Here is an 18278-nt window from a genome sequence, read left to right as displayed (position 1 = left end):
TAGAAGGTTAACAGCCCAGCTGGAGAGCTATAGGCACATACAGTCAGGCCGAGGAACTCTGCAGGAAAACCTCAAGGTAAACCTGTACGCATTTGTCAAGGAAACATCATCTGTTAACCAAACCACCACAGCTGCTGCTTTAAAAATAAGGCAGCATCGCTAACTCGGTGCTACCCTGAGAGAGAGATGACCGGCGCGAGAGAGCATCAAGACACAGAAAAAGGAAAAGTGAAAAATAGGAAACCCAGAGGGAATCTTGCTGCTGCTAAAAAGGGACAGTCCTCCCTGTTCCTGATGATGTGCTCCCATTCCTTTCCTTTTCCTCACAGGTCAAACTAACCCAGCAGAAAAAGAAAATATTCAGAACTTCCTGTCACTTTAGGAAAATGAGCTAACTCACCCCAGTATGAGTCAAGAAAAAAAAAGCTTATTTGGGGTTGTAAAATGTGGCTTCACAACAAAAACCATCAATAAATTTCCTGTATTCAAAAATAATTTAAACCCAAAGACTTCCTTGCCAAATAATTTCTTTTTTCAAAGGAAAAAATATTTGAAATGCCCAAACATCAAAAGTGTTCACATTTGAAAAACTTCATTGGCAGAGATCATGTTTCTCATCCAAAGATTCCGTGTCAAATCTTCTCATTTAAAACTCCTTTAAAAGAACAACTGTGGGAAATAAGTGTAAGATACCCTTTTCAAGACAGATTACTGAGCGTACCCGTGTGCTGATGCACTTGGGAAAGGAGGTGGTGTTCTTAGATTCCAGCTCTATTGATATAAAGCACTGAAAACTGAAGCGATTTTATTGTCAGTCTGGAATCGCTGCTGCGTAAAGGACCTAAACCCAGTGCTGCCTAACAATCTCTGTTTGTCTAATAACAAAGAGAGCGAAAAAAACCATCTAGGAGTAAAGTCCAGATTCCTGGCAGGAGAGGAGAAGATGTGTAACCAGAGCTCAGACACGATCAGTGGTGTTCTTCCGCTTGAACACACTTAAACCTGTTTGTCGAAGAAACTCAATCACTTCGTGTCACTTGCCGCGCACCCGGGACCGAAAGAATCGCAGCAGTCGCCCGCCACAAGTATCTGACACTCCAGTAAAGTCGCTGCCTTAATGAGGACGATAATTAAGGGATCCGAAGAGGAAAGTCAAGATGGCAACAGAGGCCAGAGAGTACCAGGTTTCCTTACCTCGGAGGTGAAGCCCAAGGAAGAGCACAGCCCCCAGCCAGCTGGGGCCATCCATCGGGAAGACAAATCCTTACTCCGCGGGTTGAGCAGTGCTGGAAAGAGGAATTCGTTTCAGGTTCTCGATAGCTGGATGAAAGATGAGCTTCTCAAAGCCTTCCCAGCCTCGTGAAGCAAATTCCTTCCTCTCCGCTTGGCCTGCAAGGCGAGGTGAGCACTCCTTCCTGAGTCAGAGAGCGCTCCCTGCCCTCGCACTGCAAGGCAAGGTGCGGCCAGCACAGCTCACAACTGGGAGATTTTCAAGGTAAGATTAATTTCTTCTGCCTCCCGTATTGCTTTGCTCTTTTGTGTTGCAATCATCCCTCCTCCCAGCTTCCACCTTAAACCACTCCCCTCTTGTGGGAGGTAATCCTCCTCCTAAAAGAAAATTTGCCTGAAGGTGTTTATGGATAGCCCGAAGGAATGCCCGTTTGTGAAAAAACCTGCAAACAAGACAAAAAAAAGCAACCCCAAACAGAGAGTGTGGGCACACATCCAGAGGATGGAAATGCCCTACTGAAACACAGGTACCTACAGCAAAATGAAGTGATCGTCATAATGTTAATTGGTCACAGCCCAGCTGCAGAAGAACTGGGAGACTGCAGTAGCTGGTGCTTGTAAAGTTCTTGGAAAAGTCAGAAGACAATTACTTGGGACACCGGTCCAGCCTGGTGGTAGTCCAGGCACAGCGGGGGACACCCCCCCACCCCTCCACGTGCTTAACAAGCAGCACAAGGTACCAGAGAAACTCGGTGTGACACAAAAAATTTCCCTGGTGGCACGTGTCAGTTGTGAGAGCGTGAAACTGAGGTGTGTGCATATGTGTGCGTGTGTGTTGGCAAAACAAGGATGTTTGCATTCAAAGGCCATAAATCACTTTAACAGCAGAACCTGCTGCTGGCTGTGGCTGTGTTTGTGTCTGGTTCATGGTCGAGTTCCATGAAGTCATCCCAGGTTATGAGCTTTTGTTGTGACTGATGCTAATTTTCCTTGCAGTGGTGCTGAGGCAGGGGCAGGGAGGATGCCCTGACCGCCGGGCGTTTTGAAGGGCTCCCTTCAGCTCCAAGCTCAGGAGCAGAACGTGGGCACCCTAGTTTGTGTAGCAGTGTGGGCTCCGACTGGGATGTTTCGGGTTACCTGGGGCACCCTGAAAGGATGCCAGAACTGGCCAGAACAAGGTTTTGGTGGAAAGAGGACAGTGGCAGGACTCTTGGACTTCTTGCCAATGAGCAACGTTGTGGACATCTCTCCTCCCATTTGCTGTTGTAGCAGCCATGGGGCAATTTCTGAGGAGAATACTAAATTTATTTTTAACTTTTAAACTTCAAGTTACAGATTTGGCAATATAAAAAAGCACTGAGGCCATCAGTCTCGTGGACTGTCCACAAATCAGCACAGAGAATCTTGTCTCTGCTAACAAGTCTCTGCTAATAGCTCTGAGATAGCTCTATTTTCATGGGAATCATCTGACCCTGTGTTAACCCCTCATCACTGCATCTCCCCAAATTTCCAGTTACTATTCCAAAACATCATCTCCATTTCTTTCATTGCCACCATAAATATTTACTAGGCTGGGGTTGGTTTGTTTGTTTTGCAATCAGAGGACGCTTTTGCCTTTTCAGATCTGTTTGGAGTACTTGTAAGGCAGTGCTCGGCAGCCAATTTGCTGCCACCTCCCAAGATTGTCTTCCTGCACAGCAGCAACTTCTTATCCTCAGGCAGCCCACGCAGAATCCAGGAGGACAAGCGTGTTTCCTGCTGTACGTGCCCTTTGGCCACGCTGGCCACGTAGCAACACTGCTGGCTCTCGCTTAAGACCATGTTTGTGTAATGCACGGGACTGGGAAGAGGGTCTGTCCCGACGTCTACTTGCAGACTTGTACTAACCTTCAACATCTTCTTTCAAAACATGCGGACTCTGAAGGTTAAGAGAAGACGGTGTCCCTGGCACCCTCACTAGGAGCATAAGTTCTCCATTTTTCTTTTTGAAACAGAAATAAGTAAAAGAAAGATCTGGCAGCTAGGGAGAGCACCTCAGTACATGAAATAAGGGCCCACCACATTGGCATTAGCCATGTCATTAAATGGTGAGCTCTTGGGACGGAGCAAGAAGCCAGTTCCATCCTTCCAGGCATCTGGGAAGGAGTCGCTTGAGGTGTGTGCGGCAGGCGTGGAAACGCAGTGCGCCCCTGCGGAAGGGGGGAGCCTTGGCTGGCTCTGCAATCTCTGCTTTGGACACGTGCCCTCAAATCCCCACTATTCCCACAAGCACATGAGCACCTCTGCCACCTCTGTAGGCTTCAAGGAGAGGGAAATGGAAAGACAGCGGTGTTCCCACTTCGTCTGTGCCTGCGTCCCTGCTGGTGTTATCCCTGAGTCGGAATTAAAAGTAAAGAAGAAGTCGGTGTTAATGGAGCAGATTGACTCAACAAATCACTTTGGGCACCATCAAAGCGATCTGTTTCGAAGCCTTACAGAGGGTTGCGGACATTCCGAGATAACACGGACAAGATGGGAGGGAAGTGGGTGAAAGGTAATTCTGGCAAGGGGAGATTGCAACCACCAACCCAACTGAAGAACGAAACAAGTACCACCCCCAGTCCTCATGCGCAGGCGCAGTGATTTAAAAGCTATAGCTTTCATCGTTAGATGGCGAGACTGTCAACCAATGCAGATGTGCATGTGAAGACAGGCTAATGAATATGTATTAGGTGTGGAAAATGCATTTGCGCTGTATAAATAAGGGAGTAAAATCTAAGGTTGGTGTGCTTGACTTGTGGAGTTCCACCTGGCACCCCCTGCCGAATAAAGCAGTATCTCCTCTCTACATCATCTTGGCTTCGGGAGTTTTATTTCCAGGTGGTGTGGTTTAACCCAGGTTGACAACTCAGCCCCACCTAGGCTCGCTCGCCCTCCCCGTCCCGCTGGGATGGGGGGAGAATCGGAAGGGCGAAAGTAAGAAAACTGGCGGGTTAGGATAAGAACGGCTTAATAATTGATATAAAATACAATAATAAATTGTAGTGCAAAGGAAAACAACAATGAACAAAACCCAGGAGAAACAAGGGATGCAACTGCTCACCACCCGCTGACCGATGCCCAGTTCATCCCCTAGCAGCGGTTGCTCCCCCCAGTTTCTCTACTGGGCATGAGGCCCTGTGGTCTGGAATAGCCCTGGGGCCAGTTGGGGTGGGCTGTCCTGGCTGTGCCCCCTCCGAGCTCCTTGTGCAGAGCAGGGCAAGGTGAAAAGTCCTTGACCAGCGTAAGCCCTGCTCAGCACCAATTGAGCCATCAGCGAGTTACCAGCATTATTCTGGCCCTAAATCCAAACCACAGCCCTACACCAGCTATTGGGGAAAAAGTTACCTCTGTCCCAGCCCAAACCAGGGCACCGGGCAAGCCCGGGGGCAGAGCTTGGGGAGCGCGGGTTTGGTGAGCGGGGCCCTTCCCGCGGTGCCCCCGCAGGACTCGGAGCCCCCTCCCGCAGGGGCCCTTGTGCTTTTGGCAGCCCGTCGGGCAGAGGCGTTCTCCGAACAGCCTTTGCCTTCCCCCGGGCGCCTGCCCCCCTTTGCGGGGGCTGCTAAACCGGTAGCGAGACAGATAAGCGTGACTTAAAGAAATAAGTCATAGAATCATATAATCCCAGGGTGGAAGGGACCTCAAGGATCATCTGGTCCAACCTTTCTAGGCAAGAGCCAGCACCCTGTCCAGCTGAGTCTTAAAAAGTGCCCAATGTGGCAGAGCCAACCCCTCCCCTGGGGAGATTATTCCAATGGGTGACTGTTCTCATGGTGAAAGATTTCCCTCTCATGTCCGATCGGCATCTCCCCAAGAGCAACTCGTGTCCATGCCCCCTTGTCCTCTCCATGGGACTCCTTGTGAAAAGGGAGTCTCCATCGTCCTTGTAGGTACTGGTACCTTGTAGGTACCCTTAGGTACTCGTACGTGGTGATGAGATCCCCTCTGAGCCTCCTTTGCTCAAGGCTGAACAAACCCAGTTCTCTCAGCCCATCCTCACATGGCTTCCCAGTCCTTGGATCATCTTGATGGCCCTGCTCTGGACCCCCTGCAGCCTGTCCACATCTTTTTTGTATATCAAATAAAGCTGATTCTATCGTAGGTGCAATTCGCAACGTGAGTACGAATGCTGCATGAGCACGTGGAATTGCTTTTGTAGTCTCGTACTGAAACCGGAGAGAAACAGCAACATGGTTACATGGCAAGTTCCCCCCTAATGGGAGAGCACGTCATGGAGCCTCTGTCGGGAGCAGAGCGTTAGCTTCAGGTCGGAGGCTTGCAGCAGGGCCTGCTGTGATCAGCCACTGCTTTAGCTGCATTCCTCGCTGTCAGGATGTGTGCAGAGGGGAGTCTGGATGAGGAGCTGGGAAACACCACCCATGAAGAGGCAGAAGGAATAAATGGGTTGTGTTAGAGCAAAATAACCAAAAGTAGAGTCCAGATTGCATCACCAGTGACTAAAACCCCCGGGTTTTACAGCCTGGCACTTACAGGCTCGTTTCTGCTGGCCGTAGAGCATCTCTAGGTGCTGAGCTGCTCGGAGCCTTTCTGGTTCCTTTGTTTATTCCCCCTACAGTAAGTTGCTTGGGGTAGTCTGAACTTCAGAAACACTCACTTGGAGAAGTTGTTAGGAGGGTCCTGACAGCAAATCCAATCCAGGCTGGTTTCTCTCTCCTGCTGCTCCCAGGGCAGTCACAACAGGTCTCCTGAGCCTCGGAGTGGGCTGGGGCAGAGCAGCCACCCCTCGCTGTCAGTGACGTGCTGCGAAGACATTTTGAGCCTCCGCACTTCCTGACGTGGGCTTATTTTATCATATGCGTTCTGTGCCTTTCTTGGCTGCTTGCAGGTTTCACTGGAAAGCGTGAGTCTCCCCAGCACTGCTCAGTCCATTGCCGTACACAATTCTGGGAAAAAATCTTGGGCCTCTTTCTTGTAAGCGAGAACTTGAAAAGCCGATGTGTTCTTTCTTCCCTCGCAGCCAGCCTCGGTGATGCCAATCTGATGTGGTAGAGAAGAGCAAGAGAAGGAGGAGCACAAGGATGAGGTTGGAGCGGTCCTTGCCTCTCCTGGGACTCGTGCTGTGTGTGGGTGAGTACAGCTGGCCAGAAGCCCGTGGGGACCAGAAGGGTGGCTGCCCAGGAGCCACAGGGTTTTAGAAAGCAGAGGGGCGTGCGGCTGGTTTTGCAAAGTACCCGCAGCCACATCTTCTGCAACTGGCCTGCAGAGTGGCTATGGAGCTGCTGCTGCTCTCCAGAGCGAGTGTTCCCCTCGGAGAGCAGATGCAGGGACAAATGGGAATCCAGCCCTCCCGGGCTAGAGGAAGGGACCTAGAGGTCCTTAGCGAATTTTTGCTTGCTAGCTGATTCATGAAGACACCCGGTCTCCAAACCATGTTGGAGGGTGGGAGCTTTATGTGCTGCTTTCTGCAGCAATGTGAACTATAATGTTCTGTGGGTTTAATTTTATTTGTACACTTTATTCATACCCTTTTCTTAAACCGTTTCGTGACCCCGGGTGAAAAACTTCAGTTCAGATTCACTGTGATACGGCAGGAGTGGCAGCAATTTCCATGTTACCAGTTTGAACTGACCAGCATTTAGAAGGCTGGTTTATGATGAAGTGCAAAGTATCTCTAGAGGCTATAAAGCAGCTGGTAACGATGAGGGATAAGTTTGGAAGATAATTAAAAGACACTACAATAAGGCTGCAGCTACTCTGCCAATGTGCTGCGAATACCAACTGCTGTTCTTTGGGAAGATTGAAAACATTTGGTTTAGCAATGGTCTGTTCTTTTTCAAATTTAAATCCATCTTATATAAAGAAAAAAGCATCAGATCACCTTCTCTCCAGCAAAGTCCCATGCCTGTGGAATTTCAGATCTGCAGTTTTGTTACCAGTAGCTCGTATTGTAAATAAGCATTACCTGGGATGGGACAAGAGTGCTGAACACACAAACACAGGTCATTCCTTTATTTACTTATGTTACTTTCTGTCGTCAGATGTCTTTAAAGCAAATCACAGGTCTGATTCTGGCCTCCTAAAAACTGTTTCTATAATACTTCCAGCTCCAGAGACTTCAATGGAGCTACTTGTTTCCTAGCAAGAGAGAAAAATCGCGTGGATAAACTGCTTTACAGCGTGAAATCAAGCGTCAGGGTCCAAGCCTCCAGTGAGCACACTCTCGCAGAGGACAGTGGTTCTTACGGCCAAAACCAGGCACGATTTTCCAGCAGTCTTTGGTCCATGATAGCAACGCAAAATTGTTGGTTGGGTGTACAGGTTGCAATAACCCTTTTTCTAAAAAGTTATTCAAATTTCCATTCTGCGCTAGCCTGCATTAAAAATGGCTCCCAAAGGCAGAGCCTTCATTTCAGCACAACATCCTGTCTCAGCTAGCAGCTTCTCCTGCCTTCAGCAAAAGCGTGGGCGTATAAGCATCCCTTTCAAGCAGCTGGGTGCAGAAAGGATATCCTTGAAGTAGGAAAGGTGTATAATATCAGTAGCTAAATTAGTTAACACTTATTATTCTTTCTTTTGTAGTTGGCACCGCGGCTCAGCAGGGTAAGTGTGTTTTACCAGCATTCTTCACTACTTGGTATGATAAAAAGACCAACTACGCCTCACAAGTGAGGACTAAAAGTCAAATAGAGGTATCTGAACTTTGCAAATATTGTAGGATAGGAAAAACTCCCTGTTCATTAATTGTTACTGATCTTACCGATTTGAAAAATGGGCTGTCACGAATTGTCCCTAATTATTGCTAATGATCCCCAAGCAGGGTTGGGCATTTTCCAACAGCAACAGGCAGCGCAATAATAGCAGGCTGATTTGTTAATATTTATTATTCTCTCCTTTGCAGATGACATCGAAGCACAGGGGGGTAAGTGTATTCTACCAGCATTCTTAACTATTTAGCAGGATATAAAGATTGCAGATGACAGGTGAGGACTAAAAGGTTGATAGAAATATTTAAGTTCAAGCAGTATTTTAGGAGGAAAGGAGTTCTGGTTTGTGACTTGCTAACTGTCATCATCGATCAGAAAAACCAGCTATAACAAGTTGCCCCTAATTACTGTTGGTGGTCTCCAAGCAGAGCTGGCCATTTGCAGAGACCAGCAAGCACATGGATAAGCAGAATGATGAATGGCAGGTGGCCGACATGAAGCTGACCACTCAGTGATGATATTTTTATGCTGTTCAGTGTTGCAAAGAACCAGTGTAAAAAACTAAAGGAAAACATGCATGCGGAAGACACATGCACAGGGAATTTACATTACACCGTGAAATCAAAGATTTGGCAAGCAAACTGTCATGGTGGGGTCAAGGGTGGGCAGGGAAGCCTCCTCAGATGCCATTTGTAATGCTGGCTTCCCTTCTTGTTGGCCCATCTTCCAATAAAGAATTCCTGGTGGAGATTTCTGGCACCACGGTGACAATCACGTGTCCCTTGACTGAAGGCAGTGTCACCTGGGACTTAACTGGGACAAAACCAGAAAATAAAGACAAGAAGCTCGTTCTAGAGAATCACGACAGCTCTCCTGCCAACGTGAGCTGCTCGGAAGGTGCTAAGAAGTATGACATGTACCTGAATGCCAGAGGTGAGTAAAAAAAACCCAACACTCAGCCTACAGGCTAAAGTCTACACATTGCAGTGACACATATTAGGGGCTGAGACCTGATTTTTAGTGCTGCTGGGCCGGGTGAATGGGATTCTGCTGAGGCCCCTCCGCTCCGTGTGGGCAGTAAAAGAGTCCAAGAGCACATTTTTTGGCAAAAGGAATCTCCCTGCTCTCTATGCCTTTCCCTTCCGCTGCCCTCGAGGTGGTTGCATGTCAATGGTTCCCACATTGCGCGCGATCTCTGCTTATACAGTTCCTGCCATGCTACGAGGCAAGAGTAATGTCTGTCGCAAAGGCCAGGGGGATTTCTTACCTTGCAGAGTGGAAACCTCCCATCTAGAGCACACAGCCTGGTTCCTGAGAGCCATCAGCCAGGGGGAGTTTACCTCCACCCTGACAGAGTGATTTAAGCCTCTGAGCTTCGTTCGCACAGCTGCTCTGCATTCGGGATTTGGACTCCAGCAAGGGCAGAGGGGGGCAATGACCTAGGAGATGTTTTGCACCCTCCAACTCAGGCCATGCAAACAGCAGAGGGAAGTGAAGGAGGTTGCACACACCAGTCTGTGTCTGCAGACTGAAATGGCGGGGCAGCTAGAATAGCCTGTGCTGTCCCCCTTCCTTTCTGTTTGCTCTTTTCTCCTTCCCACCCATAACTGTATCTCTTCTGCAAGCACTAAGCGGGCCTGGACTTTCCTTGCTGGAAGGAAGGGTGCCCATCTCTTAGCACCTTCATCTCTCCCCCTGGCAGTGTGCGCAAACTGTGAGGAGCTGGATACCTTGGCCGTGACAGGGATCATCATTGCGGATCTTCTCATCACTTTCGGGGTGCTAATTCTGGTCTATTACTTCAGCAAAGACAGGAAGGGGAGAGCGAGCACTACTGCTGGCAGTCGGCCACGAGGTAAGAGCCATTTCGGGTGTCCCTGCTCTCCATGACGTCCGCCGAGCACTAAATTCAGCGCTTGCCTCTGCCGAGTGATGGAGCCTCCTCTGTTCTCCCCGAGCCTCCAAGACCTCCCCAAAGAGCGCTCCTGCTTGCCACATCTGCTGCCTTCTTGTACGGGATGGGTACGGCTGCTGTGTTCTGTCAAAGGCTTCCTCCCCATAGGAAACCATTTCCCAGGCTCTTGTGCAGCAGCATTGGGTCCGTGCTGAAGCAAACACTCTATGGCAGACGCTCAGCTTGCAAGTGTGGCTGCAAACCCAGCAAACTTTGCACCCATCAGGCATTGCCACTTTTCCCCTAGCCTCCACAAAGCTGTTGTAAATCTTTCGGCAGGTCTAAATGCCCTATCGTGTGCTCACTGTGCATCTTGTGCGCTGGGTTCAAGGGAAATGTGATGAAGTGCTCGCGCCTGTGCGGCTTGCCAAGGCAGGGGAGTACAGGTCTGGTATCCCTGTTGTGGAGCTCTAGCCTGGACCTGCGCTTATGGGGCCGCCTTGTTTTCAAGTGTTCCTTCACAACCGGGAAAGCTAGAAATTTGCTAAAAGAAAGCTGATTTCTCCCTAAATGATCATAAGGCCTCCTGCCTGCAGCAGCTGGGTCTTTAAAAGCTCTGAGCTCGTAATAAAGCCATGCGAGCTGACCCGTGGTATGCCTTACCCTGGGATCATCTCCATGACAGTCCCTCGTGCTGTGTTATCAATCACCACCTCTCTGCCTCTGTTGCAGGTCAGAAGACTCAGCGTCCTCCCCCCGTTCCAAACCCAGACTATGAGGTATGGAGAACCTGCATTTTTTCCATCTCTCTCTGCTGGCTGGGGAGGGATAGCCAGAGCTGGGGATCTGTAGCAGTTATCCTTTTGGCTCCTTTGAAGAACCTCCGAGCTTTCCCGGGAGCTGAGGAAAAAGGTGCTGAGGGTGGAGCCCCTTCTGGTGCTGCCACAGGGAGCTGGGAGCAGAACGGCAGCACTACACCTCCTCTCCCTGCTGTAGTTTTCTCCGTGTATTGTGGGGACCAAGAGCCTGGCATTGTTTGATGGTGTGTTAATGAGGATTCCCGAACTAACATTTCTGCTGTTCCCACAGCCCATCCGGAAAGGCCAGCGGGAAGTATATGCAGGCCTGGAATCCAGGGGCTTCTGAAATTCCCACGGACGGCAGGCTGCGGAACAGCAGGAGGGGGGCTGAGCGCTTCTGCCCCACTCGGTACCCGTTCTCTGCAGGCCTGCCGAGGCCCAAGCGTTTTGGGATAAAACCAGGCAGCTACACAGCACAGGCACCCTGCTGCCCTCCGCTGACCCACCCCGACGTGTTCCTTTGGCCTTCGGTTCGACATTAGGGAGAAGAATCAAACGAGCACATTGGCAAGGGAAGTTTTCCTTCTCGTTAAAGGACTGCAGCCTCACTCGTGGCTCCTGGCCTCCTTTTCCCTCCCGCTTCTCCCTCTCTCTGCTCCAGTTGCCTGCTCTCGTTTTCCCTCCCACTTAATTTCCACCCGGAGTGCCTCCGCTTGCTCCCCAAGCCTCCCCGGGTAGCCAGCGGGCATTCTCGGAGTGACCGGCCTCTGACCTGGCCCTGCTCTCACGTCCATAGCCTGTCTCAGGTTTGCTGCCCAGGATTGTAAGGAAAGGAACAGAGGCAGTCAGTATATTAAAACCAAGATGATACATTTTCATAGAAAAGCCAGGGCTTGGACTGAAAATATTTCAGTCAAAAAGAACAGTTTTCCTTTAAAAAAATGAGAAGCAGTCCTGGCAGTACGTGCAAACCGACCTGCCCTTCTTCTGAAGGGAACGAGTGGGGCCGGTACCACTCCGCATCCAGTGACCTTCACGTTTCCGACCTTCGGCAGAACATCCTCGTAGGGTCACACGGGGACCTGGTGCCTTCCCAAGCCACCTGAAAGCCTCCTACGAGGAAATTTAAGTGCTTGGCTGAGTGCTAGACCTGTGTTACTATTAAATAGTGGGGCTCTTCGATACCTCAGCTAAGATTTGAACCCCCACCTCGCAATGAGTATCAGCTTTGTAGGCTGAAACAGCACAACAGGGATTTTCCTGTTTTCCAGATCAGAACTGAGACCCTTTGGCTCAGACCCAGGACTAGCACTCTGCTCTTGAGACAGCTTGTTCACTGGAATTGAAATGAATGTATTTGGGCCACAGAGATAAAGCCCAGGACCTACAAAATCCAAGAGAGCATCAAGCCCTTTTGCTAGGCTGTCCTCATCCCAGAGCCTTCATGGACTCCATTTGTACCGATAGTAGTCCAGGATAAACACATTTCTTTGAGTGTGTTGTACCCTAAGGGGTGTACAAGTACATCTGCTGGCCAAGTATAATTTTCCAGAGCTATTGCTCTTTGAGTTTCTTGTGATCTGCCCTGTGTTGCTGCCCTTTCTCTCCCCATTTCAGCTCTGCAACTTCAGTTCTGCCTGGGGTCTGTTAGAAAGACGGCGGGCTTCTTTGCTGTTGGTAAAGATCCATTTTAACTTTTTTATATGCGTTTTAAAGCTGTAATATATTAATAAAATGGGAGACAGCACCCCCAGGTATGCATTGGAAAAGACTTCCCCTGTGTTTTGGTCTCTGTTAAAGAAAACTGGTTTTTGCTAAGGGGAGTTCCCAGCTCAGGAGCAGCCTAAGACAGTGAGTTTCTGTGGGTCTGTGTTGACTCAGCCTGCGAGGGGTTTGGGAGCAGGCTGTGCCGAGATGGGGGAGACAGGTACGCCTACAAAAATGCACTGCCGTGCCTAGGAGAGCAGGGCAGGAGTCGACAGGAGCCGGGGAGCGGCTCTGGGGCTGCTCTCTAGGGGCAACTGAAATAGCTGAGGTCCTCTGCACTCGCCATACAGATTTTAAATCTGCCTGATTTTAAAAGCTGTGGTTTCCAAAGCAGCAGCAATGGGCAGGTAGGACCTTAAGGAGAAGGGCCCAAGAGATGCTGCGATGCCTGGGAACATTTCTGGTCTAACACTGGCTGAGTGAGCCACATTTCTCTTGCTCTGCAGAGCAACAGCTCAGAAGAAAGGAAACGCAGCAGCGATGGGGGCCGTGGGTGGTTTAACCCTTGAGTTTCAGCATGGGGAGATAAACACCCAGCAAGTTTTAGCCTTCAGATTGCTGTGCTTACCCTGCAGGATGTGGTTTTAAAGGCAGCACAGCTGGGTTTACCATACAAGGCACTAGACACCTAGGAGGGAGATTGCAAGACACGAAGAGCACTAACCCCCTGCAGCTCTAAAACCACTCTGGGCCACCTTCTCAGCTTCTGCAAAACACCACTGCTCCAGGGACGCTTGCTCAGCCCAGCCATACAGCCCATTGCCACGAACGGGATGCGAGAAGCTCGGACCACTCTGGGTGTGCAAGGTCTAAATTTTGCTTCAAGCTAGACCCCCGTGCTTCTGCCAACATTTATGGGGCTGCACGTTTGCCCCAACCAGTGCCATCCCACGCATCCTTATCTCAGTGGGATCAGCGCCCACCCAGTGACGACACCTCTCTGCCTCTGTGCTTAGCTGCACCATAGAAATATTCCTTTGTCCCCCCAAGAGTGAGGTGCTGAGGAGCCTCTCACAAACAGACAAGTGGTAAACGTTGCCCCTGCTGTGTCTTTGATTTGTGCAGCGCGTACCCACCCACTCTGCTCTGGGTTTCTCCTGCTCGTTGGGTGTGGTTAGCAAACTTTGCTCATGGCTTTGAGATCTGAAGCTGATGAAAGTGCTATAAACTAGGCAGTCTGCTGGTCGCCTACCCAGATGGCCTTACGGACCAAAGGCAGGTATTGGCATATTCTACCTGCAACGGCCATATCAGGCTCACCCTTCACTGGAGCAGGCTGGAGCAGAAAAACCGCTAAGACATTGTTCTGCAAAGAGCAAAATGTTGTTGTGTAAAGAGCTGACACCATAGGAAAGCAGGTCGCTGCCTGCCAGGCTGGTCACACGCCGATTCCTGTAAGGGCACATGGGTGCACCCACAGCTTTGCGCAGCCTAGGTGTTGTTTGCTGTCAGATGTGCCACAGATTTGTGGCCAGTTTTTATTGAGCGTTAACTCTTTTGGTGCTTACTTTTATACCACTGAGTCGCACGGCAATTCACAGCCTGGTGCCCTCTAAAGCCCGTCACCCAGATTCTTAGAAAAGCAGGAACCACAATCTACAGGTGTGTGCAACTGGCACATGGAGGGTGACCTGGTTTCTGAGGTTTCTAACTGCTAGGTGATCCGCTCTGTTATCTGCCTCCCGTTTTGGCCATGGCCAGACCACATTAGCTGCTTCTGCTCAGGGCTGGGGAGCGGGGACCTTGCTGGGAAGAGCTGGGAGGGTGTGGGGAGACCCAGTGCTGGTCAGTGTCTGGAAAGGTGTTTGAGCTGGGAAAGGCTCTGAAAGTTTGCTCCTCTGCATCCTGTACTCGGCACGCTGGGACGGCTCGTGAGCCTGCAGGAGGGGTTGCCGAATGCCCCGCAAAGATCCCTGGCCTGGTCACAAAGGTGGGTCGCTCTCCAGTGGGCTGCAGAGGAGTGCGGGAGAGCCTCCCCAAACCACCAGAGGTGCAGGGAGTGCGGACTGCCTCTGGCCTTCGCTGCCTGGCCAACTCTGCTGCCTTGTGTTTTGCACGGTCTCTGCTGCAGTTTTCATCTCCTCTGCTGTTTCCATCTCCTCTTTGGTCCCAGTCCCTGCGAGCAATTCTGGGGAGCCAGCCCAGGTTGCTTGTCTGTGCATGCTTCTCTCCTGTAAGCATGGAGGCAGCTTGCTCAATGGCTGGGTGCCAGTGACCTGGCAAACCCCGGCAGTTTGGAGACCGCGATTAGATGCCAAGCCGTGCACGTGCAGAGGAAAATGGGAAAACGTCCTCCTGTCCTCCCTCCTGCCAGCCCCCCAGCTCTGTCCGGGGGACTGAGACACGCAGGCACTCTGCAGGGTGGACACAGACCCTGCCGAGTGTCACCGTGCTCCTGGTGTCCCCACTCTCCATTCAGGAAGGGGAGTTAAATGAGACAAAGCCTCTGCTGCTCTCGGGGGCAGCAACCCTCTCCCTTCACAAGGTCCCCCACGCCCAGCGTCAGCGAAGGACCGGGACGTCATTTAGATCCTGGCACGGAGAGGTGGCACAGCCGTGGGCACCTGCCCACACTGGCAGAGCAGTGTCCCGCCGGGAGAGGCAGGAGCCTTACAGCTCCACAGGGGTCCAGGCAGGTTGCATCCAGCGCTCACCTTCCCCAGCGACTGCACGGCTCCCCCCGCCTCGAGACAACCGATGGAGCAGGGAGGCTATGGGAGATGGGCTCAACTTTAATGATAGGAATACAGGAGTGCAAGAGGTCATGGAAAGAGCAGAGTGCTACAAGCAGCCCATCCTGGCAAGGAGCTGGAGGGCTCTCCAGGCAAAAACCCGCACTGTTTTCTGCCAGCAGTGAGCTTACGAAGGCAGTGCCAGGGCAGGGCATCGGCGCTCTTGGGCACTGGCAGCGGCTTTGCTGTAATATCACTCCTGGTGTGAAGGAGTCGTAGGCTCCAGCATCTTCCCGCTTCACTTGCGGGCCTTGGCAGGTGCCAGCCGGCTGTACTGTCCGTCGTCCCGCTCGCCAAGGGGCTAGGAGGAAAAAAAGGCGAGATGAGCTACAACCGTGTCTGTCCAGCCCCGGGAGGGAGGGTACAGGGGAAGCTGAACCAGCCCTCCCTTCGCCAAGCTTTTAGCAAGCTTTCCCTCCCTGCACACACACCTTAACAACCCCAGAGAGCAAGAGGCAGGGGTCGCTGAGCTTGCCCCATCCTCTGGGTCACTCAGGGGGAGGTGGCTGCGGGTGCCCCAGCAGCGAGCAATCTCCCATGCAGCTCAGTGCCTCGTGGCATCGAGTACCCCCCAGCAGCCATCCCACCACGCAGCCCCACGCCACGCAGAGGTGCTAAAGCCCATGCACGCATGTGCCCACGCTCACCTGGTAGAGCTGCTCGTTGGCAATCAAGTTCTGCCTGTCAGAAGCTAAATGAAGAAAGAAGGTGGTCAAGGATCAGGGGAGTGATGGGCAGCGTGGTCAACATTTGCAAACAAACCCAAGCGGCCATCTGCTTTCAGCCCTGCGCTTTTACTTCCTCTGGGAGGCTCGGTGGAAAGCCCCTGCGAAGCCTCAGATGTTTCTGTGCCACCAGCTGCTGCCCTTGGGATGATGTTTTTGACAAAGCTTGTGCATTCAATGGCTTCTCCTGGGAAGCTGAGCTAGGGGCAGGAAGGGTACACGGAATGCTCACATGGATCCCTACCCTAGACACGCTCTGTGCCAGCTGCTGCCTGCAGCTGCCAGCCACTGGGGTCCGTGGGCAGTGATGGAAAGTCCCTGGGTACCACACAGCAACTGAAGATGCCCAGGCGCTTCCTGTCCCCCCCTCCGTGGGCAGTCAGCAGGGCTATCCCCTCACCTCGTGACATGCGTCCCTTGTCCTGGCCAGTGATGCAATACATGGCAACTGCCAGGAAGACGGTGGCGAGAACATCCGCGATCACGATCCCCGAGATGGTGGGAGCGTCCACTTCGATGCAGTTCTGGCACACTGGAAGCCCCAAAGGTCACAAACACTGAAAGCAGGGCCACAACCAGGACCAGGACCCTGCTGCCAGGGTCAGTCTGAGCCCAAAGCCAGCTCTGCCAGTCCAGGCAGGCTCCAGTCCCAGGGCGAGTGGCCAGGGACCAAGTTTGGCTTGCTGCATGACCCAAGGCAGTGGTGCAAGCTGCCACGTGCCCCCAGCACTGGGGCAGGCCACAGCAAGGGCCAGCGAGTGGCTAGCAATGAGGCACTGTGAGTAGCAGGTTATGGCACTCAATGAGGCTGTAGAGCTCTCACAGGAACACCACAGGCAAGGGAACGTTCAGCTTGGCTGTTCCCAAGGGCAGCCCAGTGCAGGAGCTGTCAGGACTTCTGCAAACTGGCGGAACCACCCTCAAATTCTGGGCAACCAGTAGTGCCCTCAGAAGTTTGCTTGGGTGAAAACTCCAAGCAGTTCTGGCTCTAGAAACCAGGTTTGCAACACTTACTTCGATAGTGCACCTGTAAGGGGGAGCTTGTCTTTCCGCCTTGTATTTGACACCTATAGATGCCTCTGGGATCATTGTAAATGGCACCCAAGTCCAGCTGTGTTGCGTTTCCTATAATTTTTTCATCTTTCAGCCATATGACTGGACCACTGCTGCTTATTTTACATTGCAGGAACACCTTCCCGCTGGCTTCTTTCACGATTACTTCCTGTCCTGCAAAAAGAAGGCAAGCAGAGTGCTTCACAGCTGAGTTCCCGACCCTCGCAGTGGTGCAGAGCTCCAGATCTCACTCTGGGAGATGGCTAGTGTCGAGAGCATCGCATTCGCTGTCCCCTGAGCCGCAGAAAGGACACCACAGACAAAAAACTCTGGAAAAAGCAGACTACCCAGCGGAAAAGTAGTCCAGTGTTCAACTGGTTGTTACATTAATGCAGCTCTGGGTAGTTTAGAGATCCAAATTCCCTTAGAGTGGAAACTAACTGGAATGGGGCATCCACCTGGACTCTGTTCAGACTGCATGTGCGTGACCCTCATCCTGCAGACAGACTGCAGTGAGAGACAGTTCAACACAAAGTGAAGTATTTCCACCAGCAGGGACAGGAGCTGAGCCCGGATGAGGAGGCAAAAAACCCTTTGGGTTTTTACCCAATAGTAAAAAAACATTTTTAGGGAAAAGTATGCAAAAAATGCGCACAGAGTTGCTTCCTTGGCCCAAAGGCATCACCTTCAGAGTCTGCAAATGGAGGGTAAATTCCCTGTCTTATTTGCTGAGCGCTGGAGCAGAGTACAGAATACAGCCTCTCCTGCACGCCTATTTCTGCCGGGCACAAAGCCCACGGCTGCGTTGGTCTAACACCACAGTACCGCCAAGTCCAGCTTCACACGCTCTGTCATTGCAAGGTGGGTTTCGGCTATCGCAGGCAGCCACGGAGTAACGCGCACGGCTCCAGGCTGTCACAACGACGGTCCAAGGCAGGCAGGGCCATCAGAGCGATCCCGTGAGCCGTTGGACCGATTCGCTCCCTTTTCCCCATCAACATGTACGACCCTCACGTCAAGCTGCTACGATGGAAAAAGCCCCAGCAAGCCGCAGGGGTCTGCCTCCCAGCCACCCTCCCACCGCCGCCGTGTCAGCAGTACGGGTGGCAGTCTCCAGGGGTGATGGCGAGTGCCCAACGGGCACCGCGGCAGCCTGCGGGCAGGGACCGATCCGGGGACTTACCTTGGACCCCCCAGCTGGCCACGGCCAGGCTGGCGAGGAGCACCCAGGCGCCCAGGGCCCTTCCCCTCCGCATGGCACAACGTGGTGGCGGCTCTGTCCTCTGCTCAGAGGAGAGGACGCGCAGAGAGCTCCTCACCCCAACGCGCCACCCGCCCCCAGATCTTCGGCGGGTACCGGATGCCGGGGGGGGGGGGCCCCCCCCCCCCCCCCC

At 52.0% G+C, this 18278-nt stretch overlaps 3 protein-coding genes across 3 annotated transcripts in view; 1 reads left to right on the top strand and 2 right to left on the bottom strand.

Annotated features, from left to right (window-relative positions):
• Positions 1-1249, bottom strand: part of MPZL2 (myelin protein zero like 2) — a 3513-nt gene extending 2264 nt beyond the window's left edge. The window contains exon 1 of the mRNA XM_009636923.1: positions 1195-1249. Within this exon, the coding sequence (XP_009635218.1) occupies positions 1195-1249 (55 nt within the window). The remainder of the gene's footprint in view (positions 1-1194) is intronic.
• A 4806-nt stretch (positions 1250-6055) lies between these two features.
• Positions 6056-12284, top strand: CD3E (CD3e molecule). The gene is made up of 8 exons (XM_009636922.2): positions 6056-6109; positions 6227-6336; positions 7789-7809; positions 8108-8128; positions 8649-8846; positions 9616-9768; positions 10540-10586; positions 10897-12284. The coding sequence occupies exons 2-8, from the start codon at positions 6288-6290 to the stop codon at positions 10951-10953; spliced, it is 546 nt and encodes a 181-aa protein (XP_009635217.1). The 5' UTR covers positions 6056-6109; positions 6227-6287; the 3' UTR covers positions 10954-12284.
• Positions 12285-15134: 2850 nt separating this feature from the next.
• Positions 15135-18213, bottom strand: LOC104124562 (T-cell surface glycoprotein CD3 gamma chain). Its single transcript, XM_009636921.2, has 5 exons — positions 18068-18213; positions 16846-17058; positions 16232-16363; positions 15754-15797; positions 15135-15407 (listed from the first exon to the last, which is right to left on the bottom strand). Exons 1-5 carry the CDS (start codon positions 18138-18140, stop codon positions 15345-15347), a joined length of 525 nt encoding a protein of 174 aa, XP_009635216.1. The 5' UTR covers positions 18141-18213; the 3' UTR covers positions 15135-15344.
• Positions 18214-18278: the final 65 nt, after the last annotated feature.

The sequence above is a fragment of the Egretta garzetta genome, unplaced genomic scaffold (assembly GCF_000687185.1).
Source record: "Egretta garzetta isolate BGI_Z169 unplaced genomic scaffold, ASM68718v1 scaffold134, whole genome shotgun sequence".
NCBI classification, from domain to species: domain Eukaryota; kingdom Metazoa; phylum Chordata; class Aves; order Pelecaniformes; family Ardeidae; genus Egretta; species Egretta garzetta.
The sequence above is the reverse complement of the archived record's forward strand: the minus strand, read 5'-3'. Positions and strand labels throughout refer to the sequence as shown.